This window comes from Xiphias gladius, chromosome 21 (genome assembly GCF_016859285.1).
Source record: "Xiphias gladius isolate SHS-SW01 ecotype Sanya breed wild chromosome 21, ASM1685928v1, whole genome shotgun sequence".
NCBI lineage: Eukaryota > Metazoa > Chordata > Actinopteri > Istiophoriformes > Xiphiidae > Xiphias > Xiphias gladius.
In genome coordinates, this window is record NC_053420.1 from 9,144,346 (window position 1) to 9,163,353 (window position 19,008).

The 19,008-nt window shown below is 41.2% G+C and overlaps 2 protein-coding genes across 6 annotated transcripts in view; one reads left to right on the forward strand and one right to left on the reverse strand.

Annotated features, from left to right (window-relative positions):
- nav1b (neuron navigator 1b) overlaps positions 1-19,008 on the reverse strand; it is an 89,401-nt gene that overhangs the window by 61,709 nt on the left and 8,684 nt on the right. The gene's annotated exons all lie outside the window — the stretch shown is intronic.
- LOC120783033 (cysteine and glycine-rich protein 1-like) lies at positions 14,116-18,490 on the forward strand. 2 transcript variants are annotated; one of them, XM_040115701.1, is made up of 6 exons: positions 14,116-14,246; positions 15,338-15,447; positions 15,925-16,093; positions 16,360-16,489; positions 16,599-16,692; positions 17,587-18,484. In XM_040115701.1, the coding sequence occupies exons 2-6, from the start codon at positions 15,339-15,341 to the stop codon at positions 17,661-17,663; spliced, it is 579 nt and encodes a 192-aa protein (XP_039971635.1). In that variant the 5' UTR covers positions 14,116-14,246; position 15,338; the 3' UTR covers positions 17,664-18,484. The 2 variants fall into 2 exon arrangements, with proteins under 2 accessions (XP_039971635.1, XP_039971636.1); XM_040115702.1 differs by lacking the exon at positions 14,116-14,246 and having other exon boundaries at positions 15,322-15,447; positions 17,587-18,490.

Genomic DNA, 19,008 nt, shown 5'->3' on the forward strand with positions numbered 1-19,008 from the left:
GCACTGTTGGAAAACGCTGTAGGTTAGAAATAATTCAGCCTAAGTGATATTATCCTAGAGGGTCGGGTCCATATTGGATCAGGTTATGGATCAGGGCTGAAGTGCTTTGATACGTGCACAGCATGTAATTCATATCTACACGTGAAACACCTTTGGCCTGGTCTTCTTATGTGTGTGCCTGAGTTAGCCGGACTCAGTGGGTCTTTTTGTACAGCAGACGTTTAGACCCGTCGTAGTAGGAAAAGCAAAGGTTTTACAAATAACATCAACGATGTCTCCAATATATACGAGTGTCCCAGTAAGTCTTGACAGAGTGACAGCAAGTCAACATGAACAATCCCAAGACCCTGAAACTGAAGCAGCTAAACAGAATTCTGCCATCATTACTTTTATAATTAACATACTTATTAAATGCATAACTTTGACCATATTTCATTTTTCTATAAACATAATGAGGAAATGTTGTTTTTTAACGTATTTCTTTCTCGCCAAAATATCCACTTGTAGCGACCACAGCATTGTTTACCTTTTTTATGATTCTGTTTGGTTGAGGTTGGGGAAAGTTTGTGGTCTGGTGTGATACAGAAGAAAAACAACAATCTTACCCAAACTTTAACCACAGTGCTTTTGTTGCCTAAACCTAACCACAGACGGGGAGTTAGCATGAAAACTCCCAGCTCGCCATCCGCCCCAGCAAGTCCGCTGCCGTTAATTAATATAGCACTTCATTCATTCATTCATTCATTCATTCATTCATTCAAAAAACACCTTATGATTGTCACCACAACATAATGGGGAAAACAATTCGGCAATATATAAACCGAATTTCTTGGTGACTGCGTTGCCTTTAGGTGTCATTTCCTGAATTGATGACAAGCTAAGATGCATCAGGATCCACCTCTGGATAAATAAAACAGGTTGAAACCCTGAATGTGATTTCAGGGTTTGAACCCAGAAATCGTCTTGCTGTGAGGCAACAGTGCTAACAACTGCAACACCGTACTTATGATACATTTATCATAAAAGATGCTTTGATTTCAGTCCTTTGGAGCCGCACTAAAAAAGGTACAATCTCTGCAAAACATGTAGCCACGCTGCAAGCTCTCCACTCTCTCCCTTTCCCCTTTCTCAAAAAAAGAGCTCTGTAATCCAGGATAATTTGATAGAGATTAGCAAAATCAGCCCTCCACTAATGGAAGAACTGAGTTAGCCGGATGAGGAGTAAAACTTTGATAGTTAAGATTTTCTTTGTCTTAAAAATTGATTATAATAATACTGGATTAGCTAAATGACGTACAAACATGTGGCCCTGATGGGGTGCAACATCCTTTAAAGCTCCGAACCAGAAGGGAACAATACCACGGTAATTTTATCTTGTTTTTCAGTTCGGTGTCGATTCACCACTTCAGAAGTGATTTTCCACCCTTTGGACTTGGACCTGGTGGTTTTCATTCCAATATTTAATGAACCAGCTGCAGCCTGGGGACCAGGTCTGACAACCACAGCCTATATAAACATGCACACAGTGGACTACAGGTTTGAGGCACATACAACGTGCTTTCTGCAGCTTGAAGTGTCATCACGACATCCTTTTTAGTGGCAACATCAAATCGATAAATAGGGAACTGTACATGGTTTTTTAAAGCCGTTCAATGTCATTGTTTTTTGGGAACTTTTGTCAGTTTGGTGCAAGCTCATGCATCAAAACATTTCAATCGTGCAGTGACCTGATTTTCTTCTTAAAGAAACATAAACCTAGAAGTGACAGATTGCTTATTTTTCAAAAATCTTATCAAAAGGCAAACCTCTCTGTCTCATTAATGTCAGTTCGCAGTTCAATTAAACTGAACCATTTAAAACTTGCAGTGTCGGCAGGTTTACAGCCAAACGGGGTCAATGAGGCCTTTTCGCATATAACATCCCAGGTAACGCTGCTGCTCTGACATTAATTATTTCTTTTGACCTTAAACAAAAGTAGACATTGCCGCAGAAGGACCAGAGAAAGGACCAGAAGCAGTGCAGGATGTTGTGTTGTAAAATCCCATATTTACACTGAAACAACCTGCCACTGCAGTCATGCTGCTGTTATGCAACTGACATAGTTCTCTGAAGTGATGTGAAGCTTGTGTAGGAAAAAGGAAGGCATTTGAGACGGCATACTGCATCGCTATGATGAGTCAAAGTGTGGGCAGTTGTCTGTGGAGGACCATCAGTATTTATGTGGACTGCGAACTGGGTTATTAGAACATGTAGGAGAAGAAAAGTGCATTGGAAATACACTTGAAAACCCTCTAAACTGCAGCAAAACAGTACAAGTGATTCAGTTCATCCATAAGAAAATAAAACACGCTTTTTCACTTTCACCCTGGAGGCTTAAAAGAAAAGACGGCAAAAATGTGTATAGCTTCCCGATCTTTGTCCAGAGCTTTATCATAATTATGAACAATGGCATAGGGGAGAAGGTCAAATAACTCAACTCTGACGTAATCGTTAAGGCAAATATTTAGGTGAATCATATTTACTGTAAATTCACAGGTTGTGTAAGCAAAGGCTTGACAAAGTTAAAAAGTGCTGCAGGCGTATTGATCATAAAAAAGGACTTAAGTCGGCACCTTTTTTTAAAATTTTTAAGTAGCATCATGAAACAGGGTTTGTTTTTTTTTGGAGTATCTTTTTAAAAGTATAAAACTGGGAGGTACTCGAGAACCTAAATGTCCTCACAAACTACACAGCTCTGTGCAAACCCACAAAAACAGACACACCAACGTTTCGTACGGTATCAGAGCCAGAATGACAGAAGCCCTTCCTTCAGTTGCCACAGTCAAAGTCACAATTTATATAACCGACTGAGCATCTGCTCTTCTTATTCCTGCAAGCTGAAACCACTGTCAGCTTGTCTCCAGAGCCAGCAGTGAGGTGGGTGAATAAAAAAAATAAAAAAAATAAAAAAAATAAAAACAGGGCTGCCCCCCCGTACAAAAAAGGAAAATAATATTGTATATTAGGGTCCTGCAGTATTTGAAGAGATCTGCAACAGTGTTGCAGACACGTGCAGTTGGTGGTAATATTTACAGACACACACCTTTAGCCAGAAGGGGAGGAACTAATTAGCGAAAACAGCTTAAATGATTGGAGTGAAAACCTGCATACATATGGCTCACAGTGGCACCACTGAGCTCGGTCTTTAGCGCTGCAGAACCCACCCTGACCAACTGAAATACTGACCCTTTCCATCTGTCAGTATTATCCACAGCAGACTACAGGCTGAGCAGCCCTTTTAGGAAGCACATGTATCCTCGTGGAGTCATGTTAAATCAGCCTCTCTTCAGGTGCAATAACTTGGAACAGCCTCCCCGACGATCTATCGTCCTCAGCATTGTCCAAATCTGACCATGTTTAAATCTAGACAAAAAACAAACCGAAAAACTGCTGCCTATAATTCATCTTTTGTCCATTTGAACTGCCACTGTGTATGAAGTGAGTTAAATAAAAACATTCTCCCTTTATAAAAACGTAACTAACTGAAATGGCAGGCCATAAACGAGTTGTTTTCGTTCCTTTACCGTAACCAAACTTAAATTCCTGATTAACCCTGATCTTTAAGGGTCAACCTTATAAATATAAACTTAGCATAATCCACCTATACTTGCTTTTATTCTGTCTGCTAGAATGCAACGTGTCATAGTTTATGAATAGGAATAAAACATCAGGTCGATAATGGACCAGGCTGACATTTAACTTTGGATAAGAATCACCTGCCATGATTTTAATCTTCAAAGAAACCCTCAATCAGCATTTTCCCTGCCTCCTGCACTTGGACTGAGCACATTGGGTTTTCACAAAAAAAAAAAAAAAAAAAGTTGGATTTAATACGATAGAACATGAGTCAAAACCAAGACAGATTTCAGACTAAGTGGCCTAGGAACGTGGAACATGGTAAAACAGCCACTAAAGTGAGTAAAATATTGTAAGTGGTTGGTATCATGTCCTAAACTACAAAAACAAGACTTCAGTAGCAAACAAAATGGACTTTTTCTGTTGGCGACTAAACGTTTCACATCAAACACAGCAAAATGAAATAGTTGTGCTATTGTCAGATTTATATTTTCAAGGTCAAGCTTTCATGTAGTCTGTCATCTAGGCGCTATTGTCCACACCTGGGTTTCAGACTGTGTGTTCATCTCCTGGAAACTGGTGGGATTGTTTAACTTAAAACAAAGTCAGTTGTTTCAGCCACGGGACCGACAGCAGAGGACCTCCACTATGACCGCCAGAGGCGGAACTAAAGTTCACACCATCTGCAGAGTGAGATCTATAAAGTTCCTAAATCTCTGACGCAACCTATTGTCAATCAGAAGCAACTGTATTTACAGGATTCAAATACAGCCACTGTCTCCTAGTTCTTCTATACTTTTTTTTTCCCACCAACAGCCTCCTGTGTTCTTCCATCAGTATCTGGTTCAGCTCGGGTTCTGTACACCGGGGGGCAAGCTGCACTGAAATGTCAGGTCTCTAGGGAGACACGGGGGCCACAACATGTCACTAAACAACTGACAAGATGTTCACAGTGACAGAGTGTAACCTGAAGACTTAAGACTGTAGATGCACTTCATTAGGTTTCTGAGTTTAAGTCAAATGATTACTCTGCATTTTTATCTGACTACACTCTGAGCAAAAGCAGACTCAAAACCTTACACCAAACCTAATTTAATATCTAAATTGGACAACTGGACCAGAAACAAAACATAGAGTATAAATCACCCCTGACATTCTCACCCAAAACCGTTCACGTTTAACATCCTTGCCTCTGGCAACCATCAGAGACTCTGCATCAAAGTCAGAGTCGGATCTGCACCCTCGCACAACGTGGGAAGACTCATCCTCACCTCACGTCGCTAGTGTACAAATTTTTCATTCTCGACACTCGCTAGTGTACTACCGCTTTATATGGAATACATAAAATATGTATCAGAATTTCCGAGGCAGGCACATGTCATTTTGGGTTAGCCAAGGCGGAACATGTCTGCTAGTGGAGCGTGTCTACGGACTAGAGTTTCCAAAACCAGACAAACCACACACGCACACGGACAGTTGGATTAAGGACACGCTGAGACGTGGCATTTATGGAGAAACAAAAGTCAGCCTTTGAACATGATGCTCTCCAGTATTTGAAACATCCTTTCTTATGTTTATATAATAATATAAATCAGCGTAATTGTTTTTGATATGTGCAATTTGAGAACAGCTATGGGTTTACTGTGCAGTAGCTCCATGTCACCACGATGCTTTCACTGCATTGATGAAAATGAAGCAACAACGAATCTGCTGCACAAATGCAGCAGCTCTGAAAGTGTCTTGGACACGGTGCAGGCTGTTGGGAAGAGACAAAATTATGATCCTCCGAAGCATTATTCACCACCATAATAGTTGTCTGGCCACAGGACGCTATTTCAGCATTGTTATACCATAATCCAGACTGACAATCAAATTAGTTAAGTTCAAAAGTGCAGAAAGTTCCACACACACAATAGATCCATTTTACTGGGAACACCACCCATCATTTGTGGTATTCCCAGCGCCATACATTGACTCCTTATTTAGTGTTGTGTGCATTATCGCAAGTTAGGGTTGGATATGGAGCTTCAGTATTTTTTGGTACTAACCAGAACGTGTCAGGAGCAAAGCACCGAGTAAATGAACGCCTGGTACGATTCCTACCCTTCTTTAATTATTAATCCTGTGAAATGTCCGTTGGAATATCTCGGCATCTATTAGATGGATTGGCAGACATGCATGATTCAATCCTGCTGATATTTGGTGATCCCTTGACTCTTCACCTCGTGCCATCATCGGGTCAAAACTTATGCGTTATGCAGTACTTGGGTTTATAACCAAATACCTGTAAAAGTAATGACATTCCAATGTGAACATAGTAAACATTACTTCTGAAACATAGGCATGTGTCCATCGTCATTGCAACTATGTGACAATGTTGGTGTTAGAATTTAGCACAATCCACCGATGTGCCTAAGTACAACCTTATAAAGCCACCACACCAGGGCTGCAGACTCTTTGTCTTTGATCAAACAGTCTCTGATTTTAATCATAATTTTGCTGATTTCAGACTGTATTTTTCGTTACAAAGTCTTTCCATGGCTGCATGTATTAGGACAACATTAAACATTTGAAAGCATTTGTCTTCCTTTATTAAAGCTGAAGTAATGGATTTTTCTTGGCTTCTTGGGGGCATTCATACATCCAGCAACATCAGCATGGATTTGGAGTCATTTTTCTAGCCATGAACGATTGTCTGCTATGTCTCTCTCATTTCAGCTCGGTTTTTGGTCTCCACCAACTCCTGAGGGAAGCATTTGGCTCCTTATCTGCTAAATGCTCCACTGTGTTCACCAGATAGTCACTATGTAGGGCAGGTAGTAAACAGTTTATCACAGCTTTAATAGCTTAAAAAAAATGCTGCCTGCTGCTGGAAAAAAAACTGAGTCAGAGCAGTAAGAGTGAACCAAAACAATAAAAGATGTGGGCTATAAAACTAAAACAAGGAGATGAGAGACACTAAAATGTTCTGTCGAGCTGGTTGATCTAAAAATAACTAAGTGCAACTTTAAATTGGGGAAAAAAAGATTTAAAAAATTTGCAGAAAAATTGGTCTAAATCCCTTAAAGGTAGTTATCAAAAAAAAGCATTTGTTTTGTATCGGTACTGAAACTCAGGTATCATATTTGCATTTGCATTGAAGCATGTCAAATGGTACCTACCCCTGTTGCACGCATTAGTTTGATAAACACAGACTGTGCGATTATACAATGGGTTTATCCAAACATTTTTTAAAAACAAACATCACTGAAACTAAATATTTCAGTGCTTCGGGCACTGAAAAAACAACTCGTGTTCATTCAGTCCTTGATGAGGACATCAAACACCAGTGCATGAATGATCCCAGACTACTGTATCTCGGTCTAAATGTCAATGAGTAGTGTGTGTGTGTGTGTGTGTGTGTGTGTGTGTGTGTGTGTGTGTGTGTGTGTGAGCCTGATGCAGTGGTAGCCTGTAGCACACATTGGTATGAGTCAGCAGCACATCCCAGACAATTAGTGGGCACATGACTCCTCTTCCCAGGCAGGACAATAAAAGTCCAGCGTGGGACCACAAAGTCTTTGCAGGAATTATTTCAGCAGCCTGACTGTGTCCTGTTCCCTTTAGGCCTTTTCTTTCAGCCTGCAGTCATTCACATGATAGAAATGCCTTAGTCACCCACAAGACACACTGTTTTTGTACTGGACTGCGTCTGCCAGCTTCTCACATGCTCAACAAATACTACAGCGTGATGGACTTGTGGTGGTATGGATGTTTATCTGAGTTGTTTGGGAAAACAAGGTCACTGGGGAGAAAGGAAACTTAAGTTCAATAAAATGATTTAAAATAAAGTTCAGTTAAAAAACAAAAAATGCAGCTGGCTTGCCTCTCACTACTGTCAAATTTTGGAATGACAGACTCCTACATAAACATTATTTTTCCAGAGTAGTCACAGGAACTCAAACTTACCTAGAGGAAGGCTGAAGAGAAGAGAAAAAAAAAAAAAACTTAGTGAGGTGGTAACAAGTGCAAGGGAAGCTGAGGCCACTTAGTGATGAGTGCCAAGCTGAGTGATGAGCATTATCTTCATGTGTTCTTCAGTCCATCCCTCCTGTGATCTGACTCTGCAGAGTGGCTGCTTCGAGCCCTGTGCTATTCTACTGTCCAGCATGCAAAACACCCAGAGGGGACAGCAAACAGCAGCCTCCAGCTCCAACAGCATTGAGGACCAACGCATCCCTGCCTCTGTCCGATGTCTGGATCAAAGTGGGACTGCTCCCCTCCGGCTTGCATAATACCAGAGACAGATCCTCTGCTGCAGTTGGTGCCTGTGGATCAGACTACTTAGCCGGCAGGAGCTCTCTCTGACTTGCAAATGGACCTGGCACCGTTCCAGCCAACGTCTCTTTGAACAAAAGTGCTGAGCTAAAACTGGGCCATATAGCTGGTGAAATACTCATAAACTGCCTCACACTCCCCGATTTTCTTGTCTCTCTCTCTCTTTATCTGTCAAAGCCCAGCTTGGCAGGTTGCGTATGCATCTTTTCCGCCTGGTGCTCGATGTCCTGAGTCACAGCCAGAGCCAGTGAACTGGACTGATTTGAATTGTCACTGCATGCTTGTAGTCGGCTGCCTACGGGGCACAGGCTCCCTCAGCACAACCCTCAGTGGGAAATCTGGGCCAAAGGAAGCCTACTCAGAGGTGTCAGCTCAGCGACAGGAGCGATGACATGGGGACAGCATGGGCTCACATACACTTTTTCTCACGTAATCTCTGAGGTTGGGGATTACAAACTTCATCCGAGACAACCCCCCTTTGTGATGAAATATTTGAAAATGACTCACACAAATCAACGTACAAGGCAGAATTATATGCAGGTCAAGGACACGTGGTGGATCGTGACCAACTTCAGCGTGTGCCAAGAGCAATGAAACGGCACATACTGGATACAAGTGAGCAAACTGCCTTCTCTTGAAGTTAAAGCTCTCTGCAGGATGACTGAAGTTCATGAGGAGAGATTATAGACCGAGGCAGTTGGGAAATTACAGCCCTACATCCTCTGTGTTGAGTCACAGGCAGGAGATAAATGAGGATTACAGTCAAAGATTTGGACTGGCTGGACACAGAAATACTCAGAAATGTGTAATTAATCTGCATACACACAGAGAGACACTGTAGGCATACACCGTCTGACCTTGAGAGATAAAAAGGGCTATCTACATTATTAGATCCCTTGCATGGGACTGAACATAATCGCAGCTTAATTAAAAAGGTGCCAAGATACGGAATCAGTGGGTTCACATGCAGGTACAAACAGCCCGGGTGAAATGAACTGATAGCGAAGTCCTTCATCCTCCACCGTGCTCTCACAGCTTATTAGCCGTGCACTTCACACTCCGATGCTTGCACATTCTGCTTCAGTTAATAAACCTAGTCACGTTTTGGCATCGGCGCGGCCTGCAGCAAGTGGTGCACACCTCAAGACAGCGAGGGAGAAATCAGGGTGTGTCGCAGCCTCACTCGTATCTCATCTTTGCCTATATGTGACCCCTACTGACTAATTTATGAAACTGCATCTCTTCACCTCTCATTATGGCCACAGTGCGTGCTGCAGAGCGGGAGTGAGCAGAGAGCACATTAAACTCAGTCAAACTGCTGCTTGCTGAATCAGACAGAGAGGGTCCTCCGACTCATAAAATCCGGCCAAACTCCTTCTGCCCTTTAACACAATTATTACATTTTCCCCTGAAATGTACCTAATCGTGTTTATTGAATGAATGAAGGTCATATTTTTAGATCCTAAATCACTCTAATTACATTATATGAAATATTCCAAACATTTTTGGCTAGTTGTGTGAGAACAGCTTGCTTTTAATTCCTCATACAGGCTTGGGAAGGACTCTAGAAAGAACAAGTGCTTTATTGCTAAAACATTAATTTTAGAGGGATTGGTCACTTGATTACTGACATTCCTGAACACTGGAGGAAAAAAAAAAGTAGTTTAATTTAGTTTAATTCAAATTTAATTTGGGTCACTGTTGACCAAATAATGTAATATTCAAATTAATAAATCAGATGGGCTGCAACTAACAACTTATTTTGAATGCAGATGAGTCTGTAGATTATTTTCCCGATTAATTGGTTAATCATTTGGTCCATAAAATGTCAGAAAAAAAGTAAAAAAGTACCCATCACTGTTTCTCAAAACCCAGGCGGACATATGAAAACGTTTTGTTTTGTCTGACCATGAGTCTAAAGCCCAAATATGTGATTTAATATAAGAATAGACCAAGAAAACCAACCAATATTCCCATTAGAGCAGCTTGAACCTGTAAATTTTTGTCATTTTTTGCTATAAAAAAATTAAACAATTAAACAGTTAACGAAATGGCTGTCAAGTAATTTTCTATGGGTCAGCTACTCAATTAATAGACTGATCATTTCGGCTCCGCAGTAAAGTTAAAACAGATACATGCACTTGGAAACTGCAAAATGAGGCTACATGAGGCTATTTTTGCTGGAATAGCACACAACAAAAATGCATCAAGGCATGGACATCAGCCACAGTGGATTTAAACCCACAAAACCAAATACACTAAAACCACTGACAGCTAGCTGCTAGGCAAACACATTCTCAGTGTGAAGTCGTCTCACCTCTTCCAGATCTTCCTCCTCACCTGACAGCTTGGCAGAGCATCTGTGGAGAACGCTGCCAAAACGAGAACATCACCATGGGAGGAGTCCTGGCTTCAAGTCAGGTCAAATGCAAAAAGAGATTGAGCTGAATTCCTCCATGAGACTCCAATGAGCAATCACCACTCCTCCGTACACCGATTGATGGACTACAGCCCACAGCCGCGTCCCTGCCTCTTATCCGCTCCTCTTCCTCTGGATTAAATCCATTGAGTCTCTGTCACTCCAGTCCTCTCTTCCTCTCGTCTCCCTCTCTCTCATGAGCATAGTCACATGTACACATATACTACACAACTAGCCGAGGCGGATGTCCACAGAGCAGAGACAGAGGGCTAGTGTTGGTCAGTCGCGGGCTATAAATAGGATTCTTGAGTTGATCATTGTCTCTTCCTATGATGGTGAAGAGCCTAGAGGGCTTGGAGAGAGGGAGGAAGGCAGACCAAGCAGCATCACTCTCTGCTGGCGTTTACTTCCCTCCTTGCATTGACTACAGTCTCCCCATCAGTTTCACCTTTCCTGATCCTCCTCTTTTGTAGGGAGATATCCGAGCCATGCGGGAAACGCTAACGTCCATGTTTTTTTTTGTTGGTTTTCTTTTTTTTTTGTACTGAATGATGAAACACAATGAGGAATAAAAGGTCACATGTGTGATGTGCTCTAAATAAAGTGTGAAAGACAGGAAGCCGGTACCTGCACAGTGGTTAAATGTCACAGGGCACAAGATCACCAGAGAAATGCCAACAACGCTCTTAGTAGCAGTAGAAGTATCAGTATTCTTACATATAACATCACATTGCAAGCAACAATAATAAAATGTATTTATATAGCACCTTTCAAAAACAAGTGCTATATAAGTGAAGTGTCGAATTTAAGTCAACCATTGAGAACAAAATGGGGGAAAAAGGACCAATAAAATACCACTATGCACATACTCATACATAATGTACACATACCGTATAAATGCACACAAAAGGATTTGTATATTCCGGGTTAAAAATATCTGCAATATACTATAGCATTGTGCAGTACATGAAAACCTCTTACCAATCAACTATTGAAATGTTGACTTGAATGTTGCCTATTCAATTGTTTACCTGACTGTTCTGATCGACCTGTTGCCCTGTGAGTCACGCAGCTCACTTAAACCCACCAGGAAGGTCTCCGGGGGACAGTAACTCACTGAGTCAGAAACGACATCCTATTCTTCCAGAAGGAAAAGACCTTGTAAGGCAGCAGTCACATAGCATCTTCCTTGATTGGACAGATTTATAGGCAGTCAACTTTACATATCGCTGCTCATGCTTTCTCCTTTATTTATGGTTATGGCTGAGACGGAAGACCATCTGCAGGGAGTGCATGCATCTAACGTACAAAGTCGCGGAGTAATTTCATGAGGACATACTGAACATATTACCCCGCAGACAAATAGAAAATACACTGCAGGAAATGTCACGAGAGCAGAAATCACTTACAAATACTGTTATCAAGCTGACTGGCTTCTAGCTTAACAAAACACGGTGCTTAATGTGTCTATAGTCTCGCATTCAGTTACAGCCAAGCCCTCTAGATTTGAATTGAAACAAGAACTATGGAGGTCCAAGTCTCACATTTCAGCTTTAACAGTGTTTGAGGTTGTTTTCATCTCTATTTGTTGAACATTGTAGGACCTGTATTCATTTTTTTTTCTCAACATAGTCCCCCAATTTTAAGACAAAGCAGCAAGAAAATGACACTAAAAATACAAAGTAATGGCTGCAGTAAAGGTCTGGCAGAGCATCCTCAGGGTGCCTGTTGATACCTGTGGGTAGTAGACTGCAAAGGATTTGCAAATTCAAAGCTGCAAGAACGGATTTTTGGCCACATGCATGCAGCACAAAATAGCTTTAAACATAACACTGAAATTTTTTCACTTTTTAAGTTGATATGGTGAGATTCGTCACAACAGTTACTCATTTCTACATCAAGCAGACATGGGACAACATTAGCATTCATTTGGAGTTGTGTTTCTGGCCAATTGATGAACATATGTCCAATATTTATTCTCATTTTTGCTCTGATTTGATCTCCACCAACTCCTGAGGGAAATATCTAGCTCTTTAGCTGCTTAATGTACCACATGAATGTTACTAAAACTCTGTAGAACTGGCCTTATATTTATAAAAATTATAAATATAAGGATTGTTTTTGATACTTGGATGAAAATCCTTTGCAGTCAATGACTGCCTGAGGTCTGGAACCGATGGACATCACCGAATGCTGAGTTTCCTCCCTTGAGATGCTTCAGCTGCGGCTTGTTTTTGGGCCTTTGGGCCCCTCAGTTTTGACTTCAGTAAGTGAAAAGCATGCTCAAATGGGTTCAGGTCAGGTGACTGACTTGGCCATTGAAGAATATTCCATTTCTTCGCCTTGAGAAGCTCTCGGGTTGCTTTCGCAGTATGTTTTGGGTCATCATCAAACTTTACTGTACACTTCAGAATTCATCCTGCTACTTCTATCAGCAATCACATTATCAGGAAACACCAGTGACCCAATTCCACTGGCAGCCATACTTGCTCATCCCATAAAACTGCCTCCACCATGTTTGACATATGATGTGGTGATTTGGATCATGAGCCGTTCCTTTCCTTCTCCATACTCTTCTCTTCCCATCATTCTAGTTCAAGTTCATCTTGGTGTCATCTGTCCAAAGAATCTTGTTCCCGACCTGGGCAGGTTTTTTAGATGTTTTCTGGCAAAGTCTAATCTGGCCTTTCGGTTCTTCAGTGTTACCAGTGGTTTGCACCTTGTGGTAAACCCTCTGTATTTACATTCATGAAGGCGTCTCTTGATTATAGACTTTGACAACAATACGCCTACCTCCTGGAGAGTGTTGTTGACTTGGCCAGATGTTGTGAAGGTGTTTTTCTTCACCAAGGACAGAATTCTGCGATCATCCACTTTAGTTGTCTTCCAGGTGTTCCAGGCCTTTTGGTGTTGCTGAGCTCGCCAATGCATGTCTTCTTTTTAAGAATTTAATAAATTGTTGATTTGTCCACACCTATAGTTTCTGGTATCTGACTGAGGCCGGTATATGACAGGCTCCTTCATCTGCATCGACAGCTCTTTGGAATGTATATTGAGTTTTTACATGAACAGCGACAAAATGCAAATTCAACATTTGAAATCAACTCGAGACCTTTTATCTGCTTAATTTGGGTATATGATATAATGAAGGAACAGGCCACATCTTGCCATGAAACTGACTGTGAGTCAATTGCACAATTACTTTTGAGCCGCTGAAAATTAGGGACTATGTAGAGCAAGACTGTTGCATTGTTTTTTCTAGAACAAAGTGATTGTGGCAATGCACAAGTGACAATCTGAGCTTTCCGAATGAAATCTAAAACTTTGAAAACACAATAGAAGACTCAGACCTCAACGGAGAGAAAATTGAATGAATCAGCCTTTGATTTACTGATGTCGTGCTAGATTATTCTTGGTACTGAAGTCCTCAAAACTCAAACATGTACCTCTTGTTACCATTCAGGGTCACCAGCCTGCATAATTACCTTGAACTTTTACAGTGTGGGCTCCTCTGTAGAATTGACAAGTAACTATTGATCTGCTGCTTACATTCAATTCTGGGTTGTTTTTTCTTTTTTCTTTTTTTTTGCAGGTGGTTTTGTGATTTCGCCAAGTAGGACAGTTTTGGACACATGAAGATGGTGAATATCTCTTTCAGTCTCCTACAGTCCCTGTCCATCAATAACCACTCTCACTATCTTTCTCCTCTTTTTCCTCCCTATATTTCGCTCCCTCTTTCTGTCTCTGTGTCCTGACTCCTCCCTCAGTTCGGTGTAGTGTCCACTCAGCCTCCCTCACGTCTCTTCATCAGACAAGTGTATCTTCTCAACTCACTTGTCTCTTGTTATCACTGAACAACCACAGAGAGGAGCAGCCTTTCACCTCATTTAAAAAGGTAAGAGGCAAGTTTAAATTGTAATCTGTAAGGATACAGAAAAACGACTCTCACCACACTTAGCCACAGGATTTGATAGTAGACTGCAAATATGTTTATAAGTTTGTGTGTTGTTCTTTCATTTATATGTGCATTTAAAAAGAGTAAAATGAACTTTTTTGGCTATATTTCAGAAGAAATCATATCGGTCTTTTCAAGAATGAAAAGAATTTTGTGCTAATGTTCTGTATTTGACCACTGGAAACAAAGTTCTAATCAAGGGCTTGTACAATGGTGCTGGTTGAAACGCAGTTCAGAAGCCCAACTGTAAAGCTGAAAAATATCCTGTTATTGTCTTGGATCACAGGGGTTTATGCCGCAAACTTCTTTTTCCAGAGCATAAGCAGGAAAATGATTCAGATAGGAAACAACCATGAAAAACGTGCCCACTGCTCTGCAAAGAGGAGTTTTGTAGATAAAATACCTCAGAACAAACTTTTGTCACCATATTCAGTCCTGAAAAGAAGGCTTATACCAGTTTTTAAAAAGGATTGTTTAATTAACTAGACTCATGAAACTCATCAGACCTGTCTCATAGCCTGTTGGTTTGTCTGAGGTCAGGATTGTTAACATGTGTGATTACAAAATAAAATGTTGGGAATTTCCTGTTTATCCACAGCGATCTAGTAGATTACTGACTTTCTGTGTGGATGACGCATCTCGAGCATTACATGACGTTTGTCGCCATAAAAAGACATTTAACTTTTGAAACCCAGACCCGACATGAGTGTTGTGTCCATGTAGAGTGGACTCTGAAACAATCTCTCTCTGTGTGAGGTCGTTTAGTGATATCCAAGCCACCCCAGCAGGTAATTTACATTTTATAATCGGACATGAATAGTCCTTCAGATATCCACTAATGCATGCACACCGGAACAGGACGAGGGAAAGAATGGGCAGTGTATCCTTGCAAACGGGTGCTTCTCCTTTTATAGGTATTGTTGTATGTAGCCTCAAGTGTTACAGATGGCCTCTGTCTGCTGAGCAACACTGAACTTTATATGTACAGTGAATGAGAAACGTACACAAGCCACTCTTCTGTGTGGTCACAGAATGCCTTTCGGAGGAGGAAACAAATGCGGCTTCTGCCAGAAAACCGTCTACTTCGCTGAGGAAGTGCAGTGCGAGGGGAAGAGCTGGCATAAATCCTGTTTTCTGTGCAGTAAGTATAGAGGTTCTCAGGTAATCTGCTTTATTCGTCCACTGACTCCTTTAACAACTCTGGAATCACACAGTGCCAGGAAGAAATGCAGAGTATTTGGCATCAGGGTAGGAAAATGAGCATCTGCAGATTTTTGCTCAGACATCTCAGTCCTTATTTGGACCCAGTTGAAACGTGACTAAGGCTTGGTCTTCCTTATATGGCAGAGGAAGGTAGACATACTCCCCCCTCCATCACAGACGAGTACTTAGTGAGCCAGCTAAGCACGTAGTGGGTATGTCATTTTCTTCTTAGAAATGTCATGCATAGTTTGTGGTAAAGTCACAACTAAACATCTGTGAAGAAATTGCAAGGACTGTTTTTGAGAGTTCAGTTTGTTTTCTGTGCTGCAGTATAGATACTTGGACTAAAATAGGCCAATGAATAACCGTAGATTTGAACGTGTCATTTGTTTTATCTCCCTTTTCTTCTTGTAAGTGGTCTGTAAGAAGAACTTGGACAGCACAACAGTGGCTGTTCACGTGGATGAGATCTACTGCAAATCATGCTACGGCAAGAAGTATGGGCCAAAAGGCTATGGCTTCGGCGGCGGAGCCGGCGTTCTGAGTATGGACACAGGAGAGGGCCTTGGAATCAAGCCTGAAGTGTGAGCAAAATATCACTTCCTCCTGTTAGTTTAACTATTGAGAATAGTATAAAGCTATATACTATATAAGCAGACCAAAGTACAAGAAAACAGCTTTTACAGGTGCTGGATCAAAAGTTTCAAATGAGGATCCACATATCTGCATTTGTAGTTCTTAATAAATGTAATAAAGCAGTGTGTGAGAGATTTTGTGCAGCTGTTCCGTTTCCTCCCTCAGTCGACTTTACCTTACTTCCATAGTAAAAGCTCTGTTTTCTTTTGGACAGACAAGCTGCTCATCGCCCTACAAATAACCCCAACACCTCCAAGTTTGCCCAGAAAGCAGGGGGCTCAGATGCCTGTCCGCGGTGTAGCAAAACAGTATACGCAGCAGAGAAGGTTATCGGAGGAGGCAACGTAAGGAAGACTTAATACCTTTCCCTCTAAATTAAGAATAAAAGCGGTGGATCTGTCAGTTCTCTGTATAATTTTTGGAACTTAATCTAGTTCTTTGCTCTCTCCTCAGGCCTGGCATAAGGGATGCTTTCGTTGTGCCAATTGTGGCAAAGGACTGGAGTCCACAACCCTCGCCGATCGCGACGGGGAGATCTACTGTAAAGGTCTGTGTGGATCAACCAGAGCTGAAACGATTTGTGGATAACTCGATTAGATGATGGACAGAAAATTTAAAATCGGCAAATATTTTGTTAATCCATTTATTCTTCTTTCCCGGCAAAAATACCAAACCTTCCCTAAGATCCAACTTCTAAACTCTGAGGATGTGTCGCTTTTCTTTGTCTTACGCGACGGTAAATTTAACATCTTTGGGTTTTGGACTGTTGACTCGCAGAAAAAAAAAAAAAAAAAAAAAAAGACAGCAATTTGAATCTGTCGCCGTGGGCTTTAAGAAACTGGAATGAGCATATTTCCCTATTATCTGATTTTTCATAGTTCAGCCATACATTCAATCATTAACTGCAAAGCTCATATCAAAACTAGATAAAAACAGGTTCTTCATAAAACATATGCAAACTGGGAAAAATCTCTTGAATGAACTGCAGTTATTGCAGTTTAATACTTAGTAGTGCAGTACCCACAGTTGTTTGGTGACAATCCGCATTATTTACTTGTATGATACATTTCAGAATTCACCGGTTGAGTTTAACCCGTTTGCAGAGCAGAAACAGTTGTCCTAAATTACTTGAGACAGACGCCCAATAGGTCAGTAGTCCCTCTTACCTTTTGCCATTTAGTATATTTTATTTGTATTTGAACAACAGAGTAGAAGTACACGTCAAAGTAAACCCAAAAGTCTTCTATAGTTAAAATTTCATGTTTGTCAGTTACCTAGTTTCAATCAGGCAACTGTCAGCAACAAAAACTCTGTCTTCTGATTCTGTTGATCCGCAAATCGAGGTTTACTTCTGAATAAACCATTAATTTTGCACTCCGAAGTGTGTATAATTGAAACGTCAGACTGTCGGTGTATAATCCACAGTGTTTCACATTCACAGGTTGCTATGCAAAGAACTTTGGTCCCAAGGGGTTTGGCTTCGGGCAGGGTGCAGGAGCTCTGGCTCATTCCCAGTAAAGCCTGAAGCCTCGGCCCGCCTTGGTCTGACATCCGGTGAGCTCCCATATCATCGCTTCCAGGATCCTTCAGTCACCATCTTTATTCTACTCTGCCCTTTCACTCCAGCTACAGGCAATGATGAACGAGAGAAGCCCACAACACACAGCTTTTTGTACGTCTTCACCAAGTAGAATCTGCTCCTTACCATATGCGCATTAAAATCTAATGTATGATTTTCCAGGCTGAAAAAGGTTTCATGCTAAACATGTAAAACACACCGAAATCTTACTCTGGATGTTCATGTTGTGTATCTTCAAACTGAGTAGTTAACAGCAACCAAGCCGGCTCCTTTTAAGGAAAGTAAAACAAATTAAACTGTGGTTGCGATACAAAGAGACGCTCACTTTGTAATAACAGAAGGGAGCAAATGTTGAGTTTGAATAACGTCTGAAACGGTCGGCGTCTATGAGTGGGAACAAAATGAGATCAACATGTTTCAAGATAGCTAGGAGAAATTAGCCTTACATCATGCTTCACTTACAGTCAAGATAAAGTTGTCCTCACTGCATTACATCTCAAATGGTGTACATACGGTCTTAAAATATGCATTACTGCTGATAGACAAAATAAATAAATCAGGCAACAAAAATCAACAGAATTTTGTTTTTTCCATTCCCTCTGGCGTGCTTTACACAACTGTCGTTGTTCTTACTGTTGCTCTGATCTGATGAATTCAATTTGTGTGTGTTCATGTGGTCTTGGGTGTGTTTGTTATTGCTTCTAATCATCAGCACTCAGAGCAAAATGCCAGCTGTTGTGGTGAACAACGGAGTCGCAGTGCTCAGCCCCGTCTCTGCCTGAGCCGAGGAGCTGGCACACCGACCAGAGTGCCAGGCAGCTGTGGGGGTTGGTGGGGGTGGTGGTGGTGGTGGTGGTGGTGGTGGAGGCAGCTGTTTGCTTTGGCACCGACTATAACATGTCTGAGTCACAATCAGCAAAACTAGGTCTGAAATCTGCGCAAAGATGAAAAGTAGTACACTCAAGACCTCAGATCTGTTCCAGAGCTTTCAAGTGGTTAGATTGATCATAAATAAGTGGGAAAAAAAATGTGTTTCATCTCCGACCTTGTAGACATCCTCAAATGGATATAATGTTTGCACTAAATGTCCTGCTATGTCTATGAAAATACTTTCGATAGATTACTGTAAGTCCTTTGAGGCCTTTACCCACCAGAGGGCAATAGGAAGGTCTAATTTTAGAGTACACGATCATTTCTTGTTTTTCCCCTTTCCAAAAACAATCCAAAATACTGGATTAAACAGTGTTTCTGTCTGATCTAACATAAGCTGCAGATGTTGGCATG

Bases quoted from the DNA above. Each gene is read 5' to 3' on its own strand.
- LOC120783033 (XM_040115701.1), top strand. From the start codon at position 15,339: ATGCCTTTCGGAGGAGGAAACAAATGCGGCTTCTGCCAGAAAACCGTC. The intron at 16,094-16,359 runs GTGAGCAAAATA...TCTTTTGGACAG, and splicing joins CTTGGAATCAAGCCTGAAGT to ACAAGCTGCTCATCGCCCTA. The intron at 16,490-16,598 runs GTAAGGAAGACT...CTCTCTCCTCAG, and splicing joins AGGTTATCGGAGGAGGCAAC to GCCTGGCATAAGGGATGCTT.